Source organism: Rhinolophus sinicus, chromosome 14 (assembly GCF_057876585.1).
Source record: "Rhinolophus sinicus isolate RSI-liver-muscle chromosome 14, RSI-T2T, whole genome shotgun sequence".
NCBI lineage: Eukaryota > Metazoa > Chordata > Mammalia > Chiroptera > Rhinolophidae > Rhinolophus > Rhinolophus sinicus.
The window spans coordinates 70,098,866-70,121,983 of NC_142514.1; the positions used below are offsets into that span (position 1 = coordinate 70,098,866).

At 33.8% G+C, this 23,118-nt stretch overlaps 1 protein-coding gene across 6 annotated transcripts in view; it reads right to left on the reverse strand.

Annotated features, from left to right (window-relative positions):
- EVI5 (ecotropic viral integration site 5) overlaps positions 1-23,118 on the reverse strand; it is a 223,954-nt gene that overhangs the window by 85,149 nt on the left and 115,687 nt on the right. For 4 of the 6 annotated variants that reach the window (XM_019752838.3, XM_088791325.1, XM_088791324.1 and 1 more), the window contains exons 11-13: positions 20,829-20,882; positions 18,901-18,933; positions 18,214-18,360 (exon numbers count right to left, since the gene is read on the reverse strand). In XM_019752838.3, coding sequence (XP_019608397.3) covers positions 18,214-18,360; positions 18,901-18,933; positions 20,829-20,882 — 234 coding nt within the window. The remainder of the gene's footprint in view (positions 1-18,213; positions 18,361-18,900; positions 18,934-20,828; positions 20,883-23,118) is intronic. The other 2 variants (XM_088791322.1, XM_019752853.3) reach the window with 2 other exon arrangements.

The window sequence follows — 23,118 nt, forward strand, 5'->3', positions numbered from 1 at the left end:
AGATTTTGGAATACAGGCAATCCTTTAGGGTATCTCTTAGTATTATCATGCCCCATGATTCAGATCAATGAAAAATTACAACAACCCAATCCAGGAAGGATTACTAAGGGCCCAGACCCTTCAGGAATGAAGGTTTGGGTCACCCCACCAGGTAAAGAACCATGATCAGCTGAGTTACATGCTGAAGGCAAAATGAATACTGAGTGGGCAGTGGAAGAGAGTAGTCATAAATACTAGCTATGACCACGTGACCTGTTACAGAAATGAGGGTGGTAACTGTCATGAGTAGTTCCTTTTAATTTTGCTATGACTGTTTGTGTGTGTATCTATATCTATCTTCTTTCTTCTTTTAGTCCCTTATGTAATACAAGATGCATTAACTTTAGATCACAGTATATAATAAGCACTGTTAATGTTACATCATAGTATTTGAGTTACATGATATCAAGAAGAGAAAACACCACTCAAGGACTTTACCTCCTCTTTTAGGGAAGGTGTGTAGGATAATTGTAGGATAATCTGTCAGGCAGAATTATGACCTTGTTATTGCTCTTGTCTTTACGTGGAGATTAAGTATGGTTTAAAACGGACAAGGGTTGGACTTGTGATGGTTAATTTTATGGGTCAACCTATGCCATAGGATGCTCAGATTAAACATTACCTCAGGGTGTGTCTATGATGAAGTTTCCAGATGACTCAGTAGATTGCCCTTCCCGGTGTGAGTGGGTTGAGGGCCCAAACAGAACAAAAAGCGGAAAAAGAAAGGACTCATTCCCTTTTCTGCCTGCTTGATCTGGGACATTGGACTTCTCATAACCTTGGACTGGGATGTACACCATCAGCTTCCCTAGTTCTCAGGTCTTTGAGCTCAGACGGGAATTACACCACTGGCTTTCCTATGTCTTCAGATTGCAGATGGTGGATTATGGAATTTCTCAGCCTTTATAATGGTGTAAGCCAATTCCTCACAATAAATCTGTGTGTGTGTGTGTGTGTGTGTGTGTGTGTGTGTGTATGTATGTATGTATGTATGTATACTATTGGTTCTGTTTCTCTGGAGAACCCTGATTAATATAGGGTAAATTTTACAAATAAAATTAAATTTATTGATTAGAGGTTCTATTGTTGTTTGTTTTTGGTCCATTTCAAATTTGACCCATTAGAGCTTCTGCAATTTAATCTTTTCTGGTAATTATTTCTACCATTTTCAATTTCCCCTGTTGAAACTTTTGCAAATCTAAATTTTGTCAGGAAAGTGATACAAGACTTGTGATACTTCTGTCAATGTTTAGTCTATTAAAAACTTTACCATATCAATAAAGAGAACCCCAAAAATTCCAAAAAATAAAAAAACACACACAAAAAAACACATTAGAACTGATAAATGAATTTAGTAAAGTAGCAGGAGCAAAATTATTCAGACATCAGTTACATTTGTAAACACCAACAATGAACTAAGAAAGAGAAATTAAGAAAACAATTCTATTTACAAGTGCATTAAGAAAATATATATACTTAGGAATATATTTAACCAAGGAAGTAAAAGACTTGTACTCAGAAAAGTGTAAAACACTGAAGAGAGAAATTAAAGAAGATACAAATAGGGCAGCCAGATGGCTCAGTTGGTTAGAGCACGAGCTCTGAACAACAGGGTTGCCGGTTCTATTGCCGCATGGGATAGTAGGCTGTGCCCCATGCAACTAAAGATTGAAAACAGCAACTGGATTTGGAGCTGAGCTGTGCCCTCAACTAGATTAAAGGACGACTTGGAGCTAATGGGCCCTGGAGAAACACACTGTTCCCCAATATTCCCCAATAAAATAAAATAAAAAGAAGATACAAATAAATGGAAACATATACCATGCTCATGGACATAGTTAAAATGTCCATCTACAGATTCAACACAATCCCTATCAAAATACCAATGACAATTTTCACAGAACTAGAACAAATAATCCTAAAATTTATATGGAACCATAAAAGACCCAGAATTGCCATGGCAACCGTGAGAAATAAGAACAAATAGGAGGTATCACGCTACCTGACATCAAATCATACTACAAGGCTATAGCAACCCAAACAACATGGCCCTGGCATAAAAACAGACACATAGATCATGGTACAGAATAAAGAGCCCAGAAATAAATCCATGCCTATATGGTCATTTAATCTACGACAAAGAAAGAAAGAATTTACTTTGGGTTAAGACAGTCTATTTAATAAATGGTGCTGGGATACATGCAAAAATATGAAACTGGACCACCTTCTTACGCCATATACAAGAATAAACTCAAAATGGATTAAAGACTTAAATGTAAGACCTGAAACCATAAAACTCCTACAAGAGAATATAGGAAGTAAACTTGTACACATTACCCTTAGTAATATTTTTACTGACATACCCCTCGGGCAAGGGAAGCAAAAGAAAAAATAAACATATGGGACTATATCAAACTAAAAAGATTTTTTCATGGCAAAGGGAACCATCAAAACAGAAAGACATCCTACTGAATGGGAAAAGATATTTGCCAATGATACATCTGATAAGGAATTAATATCCAAAATCTATAAAAAAAACTCATACAAGTCAACACCAAAAAACTAACAACCCAATTGAAAAATGGGCAGAGGAGATGAAGAGACATTTCCCTAAAGAGGACATACAGATGGCCAATAGACATATGAAAAGATGCTCAACATCACTAATCATTAGAGAAATGCAAATAAAAACCACAATGAGATACCTCCTCACTCCAGTCAGAATGGTTATCATCAATAAATCAACAAACAAGTGCTGGCTTGGATGTGGAAAAAGGGAACCCTCATGCACTGTTGGTGGGATTGCAAATTGGTACAGTTACTATGGAAAACATTATGGAGTTTCCTCAAAAAATTTAAAATAGAACTACCTTATGACCTAGCAATTCCACTCCTGGGTATTTATACGAAGAAATCCAAAATACTAATTTGAAAAAATATATGTATCCCTATGTTTATTGCAACGCTATTCACAACAGCCAAGATATGGAAACAATTGAAATGTCCATCAGTAGACGACAGGATTAAGAAATTGTTGTGGTACATTTATACAATGGAGTATTATGCTGCTATAAAAAAGAATGAAATCTTTCCATCTGCAACAACAAGAATGGACCTAGAAAACATTATGCTAAGTGAAATGAGTCAGACTGAGGAAGATAAATACCATATAATCTCACTTATATGTGGAATCTATAAGAACAGAATAAATGAGCAAACAAAACAGAAACAGACTCAGAGATACAGAGAGGAAACTGATGGTTGCTAGATGGAAGGCGGAATTGGGGGCAGGGGAGGAAGGTGAAGGGATTAGAAAGTACAAATTTGTAGTCACAAAATAGTCACAGGGATGTGAGATACAGTATGGTGAATAGAATCGATCATGTTGTAAAGATCATGTAGGGTGCCAGACGGGTACTGGACTTATCAGGGGGTCACTTCATATTGTGTAGATGACTGGCCACTGTGCTGTACACCTGGAGCTCAAGTAGAAGAATACTGAATGCCAACTGTAGTTAAATACGTGTGTGTGTATATACATAAAGTCTGACAATTACGTTCACGAACTCATCCTACAAAAAGTGCCACATACCTCACTGCTGGATATCACTATGGTCACCTTCGAAGTACTCCCCTTGGGAAGCTATGCACCGATGCCAGAGCCTAGTCCACCCTTCAAAGCAATTTTGGACTCTTTTTCTGGAATGGCCATCAGAGCTGTCGTCGTATTACCCTTGATGTCTTGAATGTCACCAAAATATCTTACTTTCAATATTTCCTTTATCTTCAGGTAAATAAAGAAGTCATTGGGGGCCAGCTCAGGTGAGTAGGGAGGGTGTTCCAATACAGTTGTTTGTTTACTGGCTAAAAACTCCCTCACAGACAGTGCCGTGTGAGCTGGTGCATTGCTGTGATGCAAGAGCCATGAATTGTTGGCGAAAATTCAGGTCCTCTAACTTTTTCACGTAGCATTTTCAGCACTTCCAAATAGTAAACTTGGTTAACTGTTTGTCCAGTTGGTACAAATTCATAAAGAATAATCCTTCTGATATTAGAAAAGGTTAGCAACATTGTTGCAGCAAGTTTGCAAACTTAATTCACAGACTTTGTGTGTGTGTGTGTGTATCTATATCTATAGTCATGGATGTAAAGTGTAGCACAGGAAATACAGTCAATGATATTGTAACAGCTATATCAATGTCAGATGGGTAGTAGACTTGGGGACAGGGGTGGTTATCACTTTGTGAGGGGTGTAAATATCTAATCATTGTGTTATTTTGTACACCTGAAACTAATATAAAATAATAAAAAGACACTTTACTATATCAAGTTTAGCTCTTTGTTAAGTTTTGATTTTTATTACTAGCAGTCTATGCCATTGGCCGAGCAAGCTGGTAGAATCATAATAATGGAATAACGTTAATACTAATTCTTAATAATAGCTACCACTGATTGAGCATTCACTATGTGCCAGGCATTATTCTAGAGCACAACAACCCACTTAAGTCTTAACAACCCTCTCTTATACACTGTATAAACTGTAGCACAGAGAAGTTAAGAAACTTGCTCAAGGACACACAACCAGTGAGTGGCAGGATTGGCATCAAAGTGGTGATATTAGAAGATGCTGCTGTGGTTTGTAAACTACCTGCTCCTTTGTCTTTTTTCCTGCAGGGGTAAAAATTGTTATTTATAAAACAGGTTTTAAAGTTTATAATAATAATGACGGTTATGCTAGCAGCTAATATCTATTGAGGGCTTGTTATGTGCCAGACAAATGCTAAGTGCTTTGTATTCTCCTTTAACCTTTACCACCACTTCTTTTAACTTATTGTTTATTAAAGTATAGTTGGCATACAATATATATTAGTGTCAGATGTAGATCATAGTGATTTGACATTTATATATCTTACAATGTGATCACCATAATAACTCTAGTAACCACCTGTCACCATACAAAATTGTTACAATATTATTGACTATTTTCCCTATGTTGTACATTACATTCCTGTGACTTTACTAACAAAGTAACTAAAAAGACTCAGCAAGGTCAGACAGCAAGGAGTACTTCTGTTAACTGGGTGTATGAACTACGGAGCCCATGTTCTTAACCTGTAAGCCATATAAAGATTGAAATAATATTTTAAAGAGCCTAATACATTGTTTTTATATGTACTGTTCTAAGAATTAATGATTTAATATTAAAAATCTAAACATGAAAAATGCTAAACATTTCACATAATGTTCTTGTAATAAGAAATCCCTAGAAGAGTGTATTTCATATTCAAATTAGTAACCTGGGCATATATACAATTTGTTTTACCAAATGACAACTGCCACAATTATGATGGCTGGGTTATTTAAGTCTGTAAATAATGAATGACTTCCCCACACTTAAGCCAAGTTCACTTTGTCAATGAATCTCTTAATGTTCCTGTAACACTAGCAATCCCATTCCAATGAAACTGACAAAAAACCTTTTTAGTAAGTGTAGTCCTACTTTTTAATCCCACGTGCTTTTCTGGTGTTGCAAAAGTTATAAAGGCAAAGATAAGCCAGAAAGCGCTTAGTAATCCTTCTTGCTGTGTCTTGAGTAAAACAAAAGAATGACTTCTCACATTCAGTGTTTGAAGGATAAAGGATATATGAGTGATACAATGAAAAGCAAATATTCGTATTTATAAGTTTCATGTATTATTAACTAAAAAAACCAAATTGGAAAAAGAACTGTCTACACAAACGTATCAAAGTCTCTAAATTTAATTACACATTAAGCAACTATGTTTAAGTCCTGATAATTATATGTCCTTTTCAGGAACTCACACATTTCACAGAATCTGTATTCTTCTTTTCTGTAGCATTTATCACAAGTCTAATTAAATAATAACTGGGCAGTTAATTTTTAAAATATCTCAATATATACTGTGTAAGCAATGCCAGGGTTAGTTTGAATGATTTACCACTGTATTGTCAGAACTAAACTGTGCTTTTCATAGTAAGCAAGTAACAATTGCTGAATGAAATTAGTCAACTTTTGGTTTTAAAAACAATAAAACCCCTCTATTATATACTTTATATTAAACATGGGGAGTGGGAATTGACTGTTGCAAAAATAACCTATAAAACCTTTGTTTCAAAAATAAAATTTATAATAGTGTGGGAATATGGTATATTTCTACTGTCTCATCTAAAGCATTCGAAAAAAAAAACTACTATCATACAAGGCAAGTAGTCCAGGAGAGGTTTCTATACAAGACAAAACCACAGCAGAAAAAAATTAAATGAAAAATTATATTTTGCTTTCCCCCTCAACATATGACCCCCAACGATGTTTTTAATCCTCCTTACTACATGGTCCAAATAGTCTTAAAAATAAAAAATCCATACAATATGGATGCACTATTTAAAGATTTGCCATACTGAATTTTTTTGAAAAATTGGTATATCATCTTTAAAAGATTTCTTCCCAACACCTGAAAAATTACATTCATCCTTTAAGGTGTAAAGTTATCTCTGGTTACTTACATACTGTTAGCTGCAAGATTTTTTTTAGTGCTGAAAAAAATGTTCAAACAGTAAAGTTCCATTAAAGTAAACCCTCATTTATTATTTATGCTGAAAAGAAAAGATGATTACATAAAACATTTAATGAATATAAAACATTGAATCTTAGACTAAGGTCAAAATTAATTTTGGATTAAAAACTGTCCAGATTTATAGGCATGTTGATCAATAGCATAAGAGTTTCTCAAACTTTTAGATTGTAAAGCCATCACTTTATTTTGGATTTTTAGAAAGACTTATATCAACTTGCTAATAGTTAGAAATTAAATGGCTTTTTCTTGAAATGTCACTAAAGTACAGCTAAGCAGTGTTTATAACACAGGAAGAGATGTTAAACATTAGCTTCCATATTCAAAAAGAAAAACAAAACCACAAGGTAAATCAGGTGTAGGACAATTCCTAAATGTGCTAAACAAACACATTTCCTAAAATAAATTATCTAGATTTCACAACTTCCACTGACAAACAGGTAGTTTTTAATTTATTAAGGTTTATTTATGAGTTTAATCTAAGTAAGATTAGTTTTTATTTCTCGTATCAAATCCTTGGTTCTTAAAAGTATCACAAAATTCCTATTTTCTTCTAGAATTATAGGAAAGAGAAGGAAGGTCAGAAGAAATCTTGTCTGATCTCTCCTTAAGTACCTCCTGGTACAAAGGTCCCAAGAACTACAAAAGGCAGTTATTTCAGCATTCAGCAGCTTTAACTACTACAATCCTTGTTTATGCTGATCTAAACCAACAAACTGCTAGACAAAACTGCTTATTCAGGATACCTGGGTGATAAGCAGTCATGTGTAGGGCAAAAGCTTTTAAATAGATTAAGCAAGACTCATCAGGAGAAATCATCCAACATAAACATATTTGTGCCCCACCACACTTAAAAGGGACAGTCAGAACAGGCAACTGTATGAAATATTATTGGATCATTTACTGAATCATTTCTACTTCTACAGGCTTCCTGAAAAAACTGACATGGAACATGTAAAACAAATATTAAAGGGACAGTTTAATCATAATGCTTAGTTTAATATTTATTATTTAATTTAAAATTGAATATTTATTTAGCATTTAGTATATATACTGTGTACTAAATACTAGCACATGTATATTTAGTGTATGTATATATTTAGTGTATATATAATTTTCTAAACACTAAATTTAATAAGAAATTAACTCAATGATTTTTGAAAACCAACAATATCAGATTCACACTATCAAGGGCCAGCATGAAAGAAAATCGGTGTAACTGTGTACTGCAGAAATACTTTTTAAATGACATCATACTCAAAATTAATTAAAAATAAAATTTAAAGCAGTTTTAAAAACTGCTTTTCGAAAATTTGACACGTTATTGTAAAATAATTATGGCATATTGTGTCAACAGCATTAAAACTATTAAAAATGATATAAAACATTAAACAAAAAAAATAAAAAAAATAAAACATTAAACAAACAAAAAGTCCATGAATCTGGAGTGATACAAGAGTCCATAGTGAGTGAGTAAGAAATTAAAGGGGGAAAAAGAGAAAGGTCTCTTCACAGAGGAACATTACCTAATAAGTGTAGAAAAATGAGAAAAGATTTAAAAATCACCATTTTGGAAACTCAATTAGCTGTTAAAATCATTACGTAAAAGGTGAAGATAGGTAAAAGAATAAGACATTTATTTGGTACAAAAGTATTTCCCAACAGATTACTTATTCGTGCAAAAAAGAAACCATACCTTTACAAAGGAAAGAGTCTGTAGCAAACAACTTAGCATTTAATCAAACTCAGCATCACTGATAGTTGGAACAACTTATGTGCTTCCTGATTTAAAACAAAACTAAGTTCACAACATCATCTATCATCCAAATGTTTAAAATGTTGAACTGAATCTAAATTACAGGGAATACAACACCATGAGGAAGGAATTACATGAATTCAGTGTATGAGACAACTTGGCTACATCTATAAAAAGTCACTGTCAATCCTGACACTGGTTATTATTTCTTCAGGTTTATCCACTTTATTGATCATTTCAAAGAACCAGCTTTTCATGAATTTTCTCTCCTATTGTTCTGTTTCAATTTCATTGATTTGTACTCTTTTTATTACTTCTTTCTACTCGCTTTAGGTTGACTTTGCTCTTATATGTCTAGTTTCTTAAGCTTATTGATTTGAGACTTATTTTATTTCCTAATATAAGCACTCAATACCATAAATTTTCCACTAAACACTGCTTTAACTGGACCCCCACAAATATTGATAATGTTGTGTCTTCCTTTTCATTTAAAATGCATTCTAATTTCCTTTGAAATTTTGTCTTTAATAGTGGGTAAAAAAATGTGTTGTTTAATTTTCAAATATTTGGGGATTTTCCAGATATCTATTATTAATTTCTAACTGAATGCTGTTAGAATCCAAGAAGACACTCTGTATGATTTCAATTCCTTTAAATTTGTTAGAGTTTATTTTATGGCCCATAAGATGTTCTATCTTCGTAAACGTCCCATATGCACTTAAAATGAACATATTCTGCTGTTATTGGGTAAAGTGTTCCATAAATATCAATCAGGGCAAGTTGGTTGATAATGTCCTGCAAGTCTTCTACCGCCATACTGATTTTACACCTACTTCTTTCTTCAGTTACTGAGATGGGCATTGAAAACTCCAACTATAACTGAATTTGTTCACTTCACCTTTCAGCTCTATTAGTTCTGCTTCATGCTCCTCTGCTGGGAGGAGCATATACATGCTAGAAGACATACATCCCTAAAAACATACAATCCTAATAAGATTGTTATGTTTTCTTGGTGAACTGTCCCTATTACTATATAAAATGTCCCTCTTTATTCCTGGAACTATTCCTTGTTCTGAAGTCTATCTGACATTATAATACAGACACTCCAGCTTTCTACTGTTTAGTGTTTGAGTCATATATCTTTTTCCTTTTTTTACATTTTGCCTCCCAGTTGTAATTAGTATATTGTGTCCAACAGTTATAGGCAGACCATCTTGATCCTGCACTCCTGGAAAATGCACTGGGGGTGGAGTCACCTCATTAGCTATTATCCATGTAACAATCTACTTGGCCTCTCTTACTCCTAACCTTTGTAATCTGAGACCACCTCAGATTAACTGAGATTCTATGAACAATCTTATTCCTAGGTAGAGGAACATGAAAGTCCCATGTCTACTTTACTCTGGCACATTAATGGAGCTGGCCTATCCAAACATCACATCTTCCCAAATCATGTTGAATTGTAGGTATAATAGCCCCGTATTCAACACTTGCCCAAGCTGTTCTCCCATTGTCCACTAATACCAATATTTCCAATTCTTGTCTCTTTTACATCTAAATTCTCTTGCCTTTGGGTTATAGTTCCTATGGGCCACTGGTCTGACAACTTGTTTTAAGTCACTTCTCCAGTTGCCGTCACTGACCTATGCTTTATTTCACACTGCATTCTTCCTTCAGTTTCAATGCAAACCACAACTCTGGTTAAGACATGCCCAACCCCAGCCCTGAGGGATCTCCTCATCTTCTCAAGGTTCCTCATATAAGTTAGCTCAGTCTCTTCTGGTCCTACCCTGACCTTAACCAATGGGTTCTAGCACTGGGATGTTATGTGTTTTTTCCTTATTTCCTCCTTCTACTGCAATCATTCAAATTAAAGGTATTGTTTCCCTGAGCCTTAAACCTTTATTTCTTTAGTCTTTTTTTCTTTAAACAACTTATTGAGGCAAAATTCAAGTAAGCATTTTAAAGTGAACAACAATTTAGCATATGCAGGATGTTGGCAAGCACCAATTCTATCTAGTTCTAAAACATTTCCATCAGTCCAAAGTAAAATACCTTACCCATTAAGCAGTTTCTTGCCTTTTTCCCACCTACCTTCTGGTAAACACCAATCTGCCTCTGTGGATTTATCTATGCTGGGTATTTCCTATAAATGGAATCATACAATATGTGATCTTTTGTGTCTGGCTTCTTTCACTTAAGGTTTTGGAGATGCATCCATATTACAGCATATATCAGTACTTCATTCCTTTTTATGGCTGAAAGATGTTTCATTGTATATATAAACAATTTGTTTATCAATTCTTCTACTGATGGACTTTTGTTCTGTGTTCACGTTTTTTGTGACTAATATTACTACAAACATGTATACACACTGTTGTTTGAATACCAGTTTTCCATTCTTTTGGGTGCACATCCAGGAGTTGCATTATGGGTCATATGGTACTCTATGTGGATCGTATCATAACTCTATGTTTAACTTTTTGAGGAACCACCAAACTGTTTTCCACGGCAGCTGACCATTTTATATTTCAAACAATGTAGTACAAGGGTTCCAATTTCTCCATCAACTTGCCAACACTTGTTTCTTTTATTAGAGCCATCCCAGTGAATGTGAATTGGCACCTAATCATGGTTTTGATATGCATTTCCCTAAAGACTAAATATGTTTACTGTCTTTATATGCTTGTTGTCCATTTGTATATCTTCTTTGGAGAAAGGTCTATTCAAGTCCTTTGCTCATTTGAAAATTTGGTTGTTTGTCTTTCTGATGAGTTGTAAGAATTTTTGTATATCCTGGCTGCTAAATCCTTATCTAATACTTGATTTGCAAATAAATTTCTACCATTCTGCAGATTCTTTTCATTTTCCAGATAATGTCCTTTGATGTCCAAAAGGTTTTAATTTTGATGAAGTACAATTTGTTTTGTTTTTTTTCTTTTGTTGCTCAAGCTTTGGTTGTCAAAGAACCAACATCTAAGAATCTATTGCCAACTCCAAGGTAATGAAGATTTATCCCTATTTGTTCTTCTAAGGGTTTTAGGGTTTTAAAATCATAAAATCTCTGTTTAGATCATTGTTCCACTTTAATTTTCGTATATGGTGTGTGAGAGAAGTACAAGTTCATTCTTTTGCATGAGGATATCTATTCTTCCCAGCACAATTTGTTGAAGAAATTATTCTTTCCTCATCAAATTGTCTTGGCATCCTTGTTTAAAATCAATTGGCCACAGATGTATATTTCTGGACTCAATTTCTATTCTATACGTCTTTTCTACATGACATGTCTATTCTATTCTACATGTCTGAATAAATGGATCATATAGAAAATTAGCAAATTCTATATGTCTATCCTCATGCTAGTACCAGTTTTGATTGCTCTAGCTTTGTAGTAAGTTTTCAAATCAGGAAGTTTGAGTCCTCCAACTCTGGTTTTTTTTAAGACTTTCTGTTTCAGGGCTCCTTGAAATTCCATGTGTATTTCAGGATCAGCTTTCCCATTTCTGCAAAAGATCACTGGATTTTGATAGGGTTGACAGAACTGAATCTGTAGATCATATTGCATAGTGCTGACATGTTAACAATATTAAGTCTTCTTGAACATGGGATATCTTTCCATTTATTCATGTCTTCTTTAATTTCTTTCATCAATAGATGAATGGATAAACGATGATTCATAGTTTTCGGTGTACAAGTCTTTCATCTTCTTAGTTAAATGTATTCCTAGGAACTTTATTATTTTGGATGTTACTGGAGTAGAACTGTTTTCTTAATTGCCTTTTCCAATTGTTCATTGCAACTACATCCTTTGACTTTTTTAATCTACCAAGGTCTTTGCATATAAAATGAGTTTCTTAGCATAATAAACTCAAGATCCATCCATTTGTCACAAATGGCACTATTTTGTCTTTTCTTATGCTAAGTGAAACAACAAAAAGTCGAGAACCATGTGATTTCACTAATATGTGGGATATAAAACTGAAAGCAACAAAGGAACAAGACAAATAAAGAAACAAAAACTCATAGACACAGACAATAGTTTAGTGGTTACCAGAAGGCGACGGGGGAGGGCAGTGGTAGATGAGGGTAAATGGGGTCAAATATATGGTGATGGAAGGAGAACTGACTCTGGGTGGTGAACACACTATGTGACACATAGATGATGTATTACAAAATTGTACACTTGAAACCTATGTAACTTTACTAACCATTGTCACCCCAATAAATTTTAATAAAAAAACAAAGTGAGTTTCATGTAGCTAGGTCTTGATTTTATCCAACATTTTAATTGGTAGGTTTAGAACACCTGCATTTAATGTAATTAATTATTGATATGGTTGAATTAAAACCTACAATCTTGCTAGCTTTCTATTTCATCTGTTTATTCATTGTTCCTTTTTAAATTTTCTTTTTTTACCCCTTCTTCCAGCTCCCCCCACCCAATCCAGTTCAAGCCATTGTTTCTCAGTCTAGTTGTGTAGGACACAGCTCCCTGGCCCATGCTGGTATTATGAGCCTTGCGCTCCCCCTGGCTGGGACAGTTGGTTGACAGTTGTCAGTTGGTTGCTCACGGCAGTTCTCGCCGGCTGCCGGCCACTCACACTGGCCACCGCTGCTCCTGGCAGCACTCAGCAGCCCTAAGCAGCTTACAGGTCGCCGGTTCGATTCCCACATGGGCCAGTGAGCTGCGCCCTCTACAGCCAAGATTGTGAACAACAGCTCTCCCTGGAGCTGGGCTGCCGTGAGTAGCCCGAGGTTGGTGTAAGCTGCCATGAGCTGCCGAGTGCTGCCAGGAGTGGCTGGTGGCCGGCAACAGCTGCCGTGTGCTGCTGTGAGCAACCAGCTGACGACTGGCAACCAACTGCCCCAGCCAGGGGGAGCACAAAGCTCATAATACCAGCATGGGCCAGGGAGCTGTGTCCTACACAACTAGACTGAGAAACAATGGCTTGAACTGGAGTGGGTGGGGGGAGGTGGAAGAAGGGGGTAAAAAAAAGAAAATTTAAAAAGGAACAATGAATAAACGGATGAAATAGAAAGCTAGCAAGACTGTAGGTTTTAATTCAACCATATCAATAATTACATTAAATGCAGGTGTTCTAAACCTACCAATTAAAATGTTCGATAAAATCAAGACCTAGCTACATGAAACTCACTTTGTTTTTTTATTAAAATTTATTGGGGTGACAATGGTTAATAAAGTTACATAGGTTTCAAGTGTACAATTTTGTAATACATCATCTATGTGTCACATTGTGTGTTCACCACCCAGAGTTAGTTCTCCTTCCATCACCATATATTTGACCCCATTTACCCTCATCTACCACATCATCTAGAACAGGGCTCCAACCACCTGAACTACCGGCTGGGCGGCCCCCTTTTTTATTTTCTGTCGGATTAAATGGTTATTTTTAAATGACTCCATTTTACCTCCGATTTTTGCTATTTATTTATATATCTTTTCTTTTGAAAAAGTGTATTTACTTTCCCTAGGATTTATAAATATATATCTTATTGTTCCTTAAACACCTCAAAATTATTCCTTGATCAAAGCCTTTATATTAAGTGTATGTGTTGTCTGGAATGCTTCTCCGCAGATCTTCAAATGGTTTCCTTCTTCATATAATTCAGTCTTTGGTCAAACTTACTTACTTTCTTCAGGGAAGCTCTTCAGAACTATCTTACCTAAAATAGCACCACACCTACCACCTCACGCCTGCGTTATTTTCCCTTACAGCCCTTTAACATCACTTAAAATTAATTTGTTTAATATTTCTCCTCAACTATAACTCTAGTACACTTCTCTAGTAGCAAAGCTTATTTATTTTTTTGTTTACTATTATATTCTCAGAAAGTAGGACAATACTTGGCACATACTTTTCTAATGAATGAATGAGTACACGGCTCCATTATAAGTGTCACATCAGTCATATAGGACTCAGCAAAATACAAAGAGTTTACACAAACTGAAACTGATATTTTGACAATAAGTTATAGAATAATCAGATTGTTTTCTTTCTCATGACTAATTGGCTGCTACTTATATTTGGAGGAAAGGGGGAAAGTGAAGTGCTATAAGAAAAATCTGGCTCAAAAAATAACACTTTAATATCCATTCGATATGGTCTTTGCATTGAAAGAATTTTAACTTTAAAAAAAAAAGACTTGGGAGTCACAGCTCCCACTCAGGCATGATCATGAGGGAAAACAACTGATACTCTACAGTTTATTATGTTGCCAGGGTTTTTTAGATGTTGTATTCTGAGTATATTTAAGGTAGTCTAGACTAAGCTAGGATGTTCGGTAGGTTAGGTGCTTTTTTTTTTTTCCAAAGATTTTATTGGGAAAGCAGAACAGGACTTTATTGGGGAACAGTGTGTACTTTCAGGTCTTTTTTTTTCCAAGTCAAGTTGTTGTCCTTTCAGTCTTAGTTGTGGAGGGCGCAGCTCAGCTCCAGGTCCAGCTGCCGTTTTCTAGTTGCAGGGGACACAGCCCACCATCCCTTGCGGGAGTCGAGGAATCGAACTGGCAACCTTGTGGTTAAGAGTATGCGCTCCAACCAACTGAGCCATCCGGGAGCTCAGCGGCAACTCAGCTCAAGGTGCCATGTTCAATCTTAGTTGCAGGGGCGGAGCCCACCATCCCTTGCCGGACTTGAGGGATTGAACTGTCAATCTTGTGGTTGAGAGCCCACTGGCCCATGTGGGAATCAAACCGGCAGCCTTCGGAGTTAGGAGCATGGGGCTCTAACCGCCTGAGCCACCAGGCCAGCCAGGTTAGGTGTTTTAAACGCATTTTTGACCAACAATATTTTCAATGTATGATGGGTTTATGGGACGTAACCCCACTGTTAAGTCGAGGAGCATATGCATTGGCAGTAGAGGGTGATGGTGGTGAATAATTATATTCGTAATTGAATAATTCCTACGGGATTACAGATTTGAAACTCTTATTCTGAGAGTTTTGAAGAATTCATGAAGTTATACTGGAAGGCTATGATCAAAACTTTTAGCATTAGATGTTCATTTTCTACCAGTAGTATGCTCACTACTTGCAAAACAGCTACTTCATTTGTCAAAATTCCAACAAATAAGATTTTGTTTCCTTGAATCTTAAGCACAGTCTGCCCTCTGAAGCAGTATCAAAAAAGCTAACCAATTTTCCATAATATTAAATCTTAAATATTTGAAAATGACCATGTCTATGATGTTCTTACAAAACCTTCTTTAGTGCAGTCTAAAAATATACAGGCCTTCCAGTCTTCTCTAGACTGCCAGGATATGGCCTGTAAATATTTGACACGAGTTTTGGTATTCAAACTAGATACACTATAAATTTTCTGCAAGCTACTTAGAATTGAATTGGATCATTATACTTCTAGGAAGACTATACTTGAGACATTTTTGGCGTGGTGGGGGAGCAGCCATATTACATTATTGGCTAATTCCTGATTTCCTGCCAATTAAAATTTCTAGGTCTTCATCATATAAAGCATCACTAAGTTACATCTTATAATTTTAAACTTAAGGGCAAGGCTATAGATTTATTCCTGTGAAATAATCTTTTATTTTAGTTTCTTATTCTAATAGATTGTTTAAATATTTTGGAATCCTGATTCATCATCCAACATATTAGCTACATTTCTGAAATATTTCATTTATACAATTCTGACACCTCACATTTGAACATTTAAATAATATTAATAGATTAAATACTTGAAGCATAAGTGTAGGAGTAAAGACCTATGATGTCTCTTCACTTCAACATGAACAGCCTCTTGATACAGTTAATCACCTATAAAATCACTTAAGTTTACTACTTTCATCTCTATTTCTCTACCTTGACTAGAAATACATCATGAAAGCATACCAAATAACTTATAAAACTGCACTTATGGCATGGTTTTTGTCTATTACAGAAACAAAGTTACTTTGTTAGGATTTAGGATAAACAGTAAATTGGCTTTTAGTGAGTAAAAGTTATTTTTTTAATTGTTCACAAACCAGATGTTCTAGGAATTTTTAATGAAGCATCAATGTCATTGGTCCTCTTTTCAGGTATCTAGCTATTACTAAATGTAAGCACAGTATTTGCCTACCCCAAAGCCTTTAGTATCTCATTTTCTAAAATTCTTTCAAGACAATAATATTTCTATGAACATTCTGCAAATTACTTCAATATCTAGGAATATGCACTTTGCTTTGAAATTGGAAATTTAACCAAGGATCTGTGACTTTAATAAATTTTGTGCAGCTCTGCTTTATATATCTCTTTTATAATTTATTCTAGTTAAGGAGAACATTTGCTGAGTGAGAAAAAATTGGAAACAAAATTGAAGTAGGGATCTGCTTTCTCCTTGTTATATATCTTATCTCCATAACGTGGCTCTATCTTGTCCTTAGGAAAAAAGCACAAAGATTCTTTTTGTTACACTTAATTTTCAAAAGCTTCAGTTCATTCTGGCCATTTTTGCTTCCTCACTTAACTTTTTCATTATAAACTAACATTTTACATTTTTATACATATCTACCTAGGTCTCAATATTTTGAAAAGCCATGCAAAGAAACTAATAATTTATGATTCTAATGTATTATGACTATAGCTTATGCTAAATGTAAATATTAATATATTTATTATCTATACTTATAACAAAATCACATTGTACTGACAACTCAGTTCAGCTTAATTCCCACCATGATACCCCAATTCTCTTTTTCTATTTTTATGCTTTGATATTGACATTTCAGACAAAGGCAGAACAAAATATCTGAGTTCCTATCTTTTTAGTATTCATTACCATTCTCCTATTCATTTTTCTTAATCATCTTGAATACCATAATAGAAAAAAATTGATGTTATGTTTTTCAATTGCCAAATTTTCCTTTTTGCTTTTAGTTTTCTGATTTTTGAACCTAGATGATGATGCTGTTTCTTAATTTTACTGAATAAAAGTAATATCCAATTTAAAGTCATTCTATTTGCTTCCAGACCGTTACAGAGTTCTAGGTTTAACACAACTTTTTCTGCCTACCCTACTAAAATCCAACTCCTACTTGAAAACAGAAAACTGAAACAATAATATTCTCTCAAAAATAAACAGTTGAATTTTAACTCTCATATTCTTGACTGAGATCACAATAGTCTGAATCTCCCAATGGAAAATGAAGTCTAAGTTGCAAAAGTTATCTGAGGATAGCTGTACAATCAGCAGCTGTTTAGTATCCTAAATTTGTTAACATATTTTTATAAGTTCATTTTTTAATTTTGACAACTTCTCTCCTTCTGAAAAAATGTAAGCATATACCTTAACCCATAATTTAGTGTCTTGATGTAGGAAGCTAAGGCTATATAGTACAGCATAAGACATAAATCACCAAATTATCAAAGCTTTAAATGAATTAATTACATATATTCTACACTGGATAATATTTTGTTTGCACTATTAACAAAAATCAGCTGAAGTTAAAATTTAAAAATTACCGATGGCAAAATACCCATTATGAAACAGAGTTTTAAAACCTGGAAAGCAGGTCTGACATACATCACTTATTTACTATGACTCAGAACATAATATAAGGAAAAGAAAATATTCCCTATTTCTAACAAAACTATGGAGACAGAAAAAAAAAATTAGAACGAGGAGTCTTTAGGTCACTGTGAGACCATGAAGTATTACAGAAATAAAATTGGTTAATTTAAGAATTTAATTAAAGTAGAAAACCAAATTATTTATAGTAAGAGCACAGAGTGGTGCTTTGGGAAAAAAAAAAGGTCTAAAGGGAAGGGGATGAGAAAGGTGAGAAAAAGTACTACCAGACTCCTTACCCATTGTTGTTGGTGCTGGAGCTTCCTGATGGTATTTTCAGCCTGCTCCAGTTTAGCACTGGCCTCATCACTCTGCTGTTTGATGGTGGCCAGTTCCCGTTTTATGAGGTAGTTTTCCTCAGCCTCCTGGGCTCTTGTCACTTGTCCCTTAGGACATAATTTTTGTGTGTGTAAAGCAATTTAGGACAGAGTCAAGAAAGACTGCCTTTGTGAGGTTTTGTTATTTTGACATATTTTTTAAAAAATCACCTCAGAGAACAAACAGCCTAAGTAATTATTAGCCAGCAGCTCATTATTGCTCCACCAAATTTTGGGAAGCTAAATAAAAAATGCACCTGACAATCCTGAGAACAAATCTTTCAGTCAATGAAAATTCAGTTCATGCAATATTATTGACTTGTACATGCAGCATTAAAATTTCAATGAACAGTAGTTAATTTCACAGAAGTCACTGATTGCCATTTTGTAATTAATACTTTAAAATAATGTTAGCTTTAGAACGTGCAAAGGGTGTTTAATAAACCAAGACAACATACTGTTTTAAAATAAGTTTATACCCATACATACCACCCAAAAAATTACTTCTTAGAAAATGCATGTAAAATTGCATGCATTAAAATATCAGTTTAGAACTTGCCTTAGAAGTTAGGGGAAATGCTAAAAAACAAAAACAAAAAAAAACTATACCTGTATCAATCTATCTGCCAATGAAGCACTTTCCTACAAAAGGAAAAATTCAGATAGAAATATAAGAGAGAGGAATAAAATAAAGGTGATAAAATTAGGAATAAGAAGAAATAAAGCATACCCAAATTCCACCTACGTTTCATGTAATCAAAATGGACATGTGGATTTTAAAACTATTTTTACTGAATGTATTTTTACTCTTAAACCTTAAGAAAAATATATCAAATTAAGGAGAGACTGAAGAAAATCATGTGCTTCTAGAAGAGACGAAACACAAATTCCAAGAGGTTTTTAATTATTTGGGACAAGCAAGTATCTTCTTCTTACAACATACTTTTAAATCTTTATTTTTAGAGTCAGCCGCTTATATGAAAGGGAGAAGGAACTTGAGTAAGCAATTCCACTTGTAAAGTGTGACAGCAATTTGTGCAATCCCAACTTCGAAAGACACAAAGCAAGAAAAATATGTAAAATGAAAAGTATGACAAATGAAATTAACGAGCTCAACATAATAAACTCTAGCAATAACTGAATTTTTTGGTTGCAGAATTTAATTGATACATATATATTTACAGAATTCTAAGTGCTAAAGGGCACATGTAAGCCATCTAAGCCAGTAAAAAAGGTGCTTAGTTTCCTAGAAGCAAAATCCAAACTTAATACTTTCCTACAGCATCTGTATCAGCCTGAATGTTACATGAAATAAAAATGCTTTCTCTGTGAAAATGTCTCACTCCAAAGATAAAAGACTAACTAAGAAGATGTATATTGTACTGTAAACTAAGTATTTAGTGGGAAAAAGTATATAACTAAAACAACTTAAAAACAACTAAGGCTTTTTGCGAGTCAACAAAAAAAGTAGGATTATCATTAAAGGAACTCTAATAAGATGAAGGAAACACAGGAAAACTATTTTTGACTTAATATAATGTACCTGCAATTATTATACAACAAAAATAGACCTGTAATAAGCATTGTGTCCCTGTGCAGAGCTATTTAATACGAAACCATCAATACTTTCAAACAAAAGACAAATATGCGAACTATTTTTCATTTATTGCTTTCTTAAATATCGATCTACAGATTTTCAGGGAAAATTTTAAGATACTTGGCAATATCATGAGGAGTACTTTTAAACCTACTTTCTCTCATTTTTAGTAAAAACAAACAAAAAAACCACACGCAAAAATCATCAAAAGTTTGTAAATTCAGATATTGTTCTTATAATGTTTTCTTACACTATACTTTTATTACTCAATATACTCTTATACCATCAGAAACAAAAGAACAAAAGACATTATATCAAAAGCATAATATAAGAAAGAATGTGAAATTTCTACATTTGTCCAGTTATTTTATACGAAACAAAGAGGAAGAGGTGACAAGTGGTAACAAAATAATTCTACGAATCAAAAGTTTAATTCCCCTGTGCTGAAAATCATGGTGAATTTTATGTAAGAAATCATTTTGACTAAACTTAAAGCAATCCTAGACCTTAAAGAAATCATTGCCACATTTAATATGTGACCAGAAAGTCAAGCAATATTTGAAACTCATCTTTAAAACTACTACACAGAATAGATTTTCAAATAGGTTACCGCTAATGAAAATACATTTTACCTATTATATGTATTAGGTTACCTCTAAAGAAAATACATTTTAGATATTATATGTAATACATTTTAGATATCATATGTATTATGTTACTATAATAATACCCTTAGTTAAAACTTTAAGTTCAAGAACTTAGTAGTGATCAATTTTTATTAATGACAAGTTATATAGCTAAGTAGTAGGTTAGGCAAGTTAAGCAGTCAATACTACAACTTTGGAGACATCTGTGCTAGATTTCATCAGCTTTTATGTGAAATAGAAAAACAATATACTGTACATTCAACAGGAAATTGCACAAGTAGTAATTTACTTACTTTTTCTAATGTTTCGATGCGCTGTTTTAAAAGCCTATTTTCTGTGCGTAACCTCTGCAAAAAAAGAAAGAAAAAAGAAACATACAAACAAAATAAGGTTTGCAAGCATTCCTGAGACATAAAAATGATACCTAAATCATAGTACTTAAAAATGTACCATGTTTTATAAATAAGAAAAGAGTCTAAGGAATGAACAAATTTTCATTTGTCAAATTCTTAAAGGTTCAGAGTAAGAAATACATGACAAAGGAAATGACATTTATCATTCCAGCTGTGATTGAATTTTAAATATAAGCTACAGTACAAACAAAAATAACCCTTCTTTCTATACCTATCATAATGACTCATAATCAACACTACATTTTCTTATATTCCTACATGGTCTGACAATTAAGTTCGCAAACTTTTTGCAACGATGTTGCTAACCTTTTACGATATCAGAGGGATTATTCATTTTGAATTTGTACCAACTGGACAGTTAACCAAGTTTACTGTTTGGAAGTGCTGAAAAGGCTGCGTGAAAAAGTTAGACGACCTGAACTTTTCACCAACAATTCACAGCTCTTGCATCATGACAATGCACCAACTCACACGGCACTGTCTGTGAGGAAGTTTTTAGCCAGTAAACAAATAACTGTATTGGAACACCCTTCCTAATCACTTGATCTGGCCCCCAATGACTTCTTTCTTTACCTGAAGATGAAGGAATCACTGAAAGGAAGACATTTTGATGATATTCAGGACATCAAGAGTAATACGATGACAGCTCTGAGGGCCATTCCAGAAAAAGATGGCCATTCCAAAATTGCTTTGAAGGGTGAACTAGGCACTGGTGTCGGTGCATAGTTGCCTTAGTGGAGTACTTCGAAGGTGACCATAGTGATATTCAGCAATGAGGTATGTAGCACTTTTTCTAGTAGGATGAGTTCGCAAACTTAATTGCCTGACCTTGTATGTCTTAACATCTCCATTAAATAGAAAAGATTTTTAACTCATTTATCTCCTATAAAGCCTATCTACATAAATAGTATTCAAATATCTATCACATAAACAAGAAATCTGAAAAATGCCTGCTCATAGGATAAATATCCAATTGTCAGTTTAGAACTAAACCAGCTTCCATTTATAACGTGTTACATAATATGCCAAGTTGCAAAACTCCTTACATTCTGAAAATACAGTTTTCATCAAATGAATCGTTCATGAATTGTTCTAAACATAAGAAAATTAAAAGCTCCAATTTCTAGCATTTTTTCATAGTTCAGAAAGTAAAAACTAGATTAAAAAAAAAATCTTCACCTAATCGTTCAATGCCCAATTCCCAAAACCCTGTCAAATTACTGCTATTAAATATTAAAACTAAAGCACGCTACATTAAAAAAATCTTTTTGCATATTTCACCAATATAATTTCATATTAATCTCCTATATAAATTATCTTTTCATTTTAGAATCCACTAAAGTTTGTCCCTTCATTTTGGTATCACTCTAATTTCAAAACCACTACCTTTTTGTACCAGTTTTCTTCACAGCTCAGTTCAGCCTTATTCCAACCCTACCTTCCTATAAATTCCTACTAAAAAATGTCTTCCTCAGGAAATTCTATCTATTCAGTCTAATATCTTGCCAGTAAAGACTAAAATGTAGTTTATGTAACACATAAAGTCTCAGACAAAGGAAATAAAAGATTCTGAATTATTGTATCTTACTAAGTGGACCACAAATTAGAACAAATAAATCCTATAATTAGCAATTCTACTTTTTACAGAGTTATTACAAAGATATTCTGCAAATTAGATTTCCTTGTTTTATTCACTAAAACACATTTAGATGATTGGAAATGTATGATCTCAGACTATAAAATAGCATGGTGGTCTACACAAATAAGCAATTATTAAATGCTATTAAAGTCTAGAAAGCCAAAGAAACAAATGTGATTCTCAAATGTTCTTAACATACTTCCTCCAAAAAATTATAACATTTTATTTATCTTAAAAGATTTAGAAAGGTAAGTTCAACCAGACAATTAAAATTAAGTGAATAAAGTTAATGTTACAATAGAAATAATGCTAATAAAATTTAGAAAAACACTCACCTGGATCTCCTTTCCCATCCCCTTTAAATCTTCTGAAATTTTGTTATAAATAAAAATCTAAATTGATTTTTCCTCAAACATCTACTCAAGTGTCTTAATACTACTACTTTTTAAATAAGTCATCAATTCCTCATTTGTATGATAGCCACTTCATCATGAACTGATAACTATAAGACTTTTTCAGTTAGTAAGGACT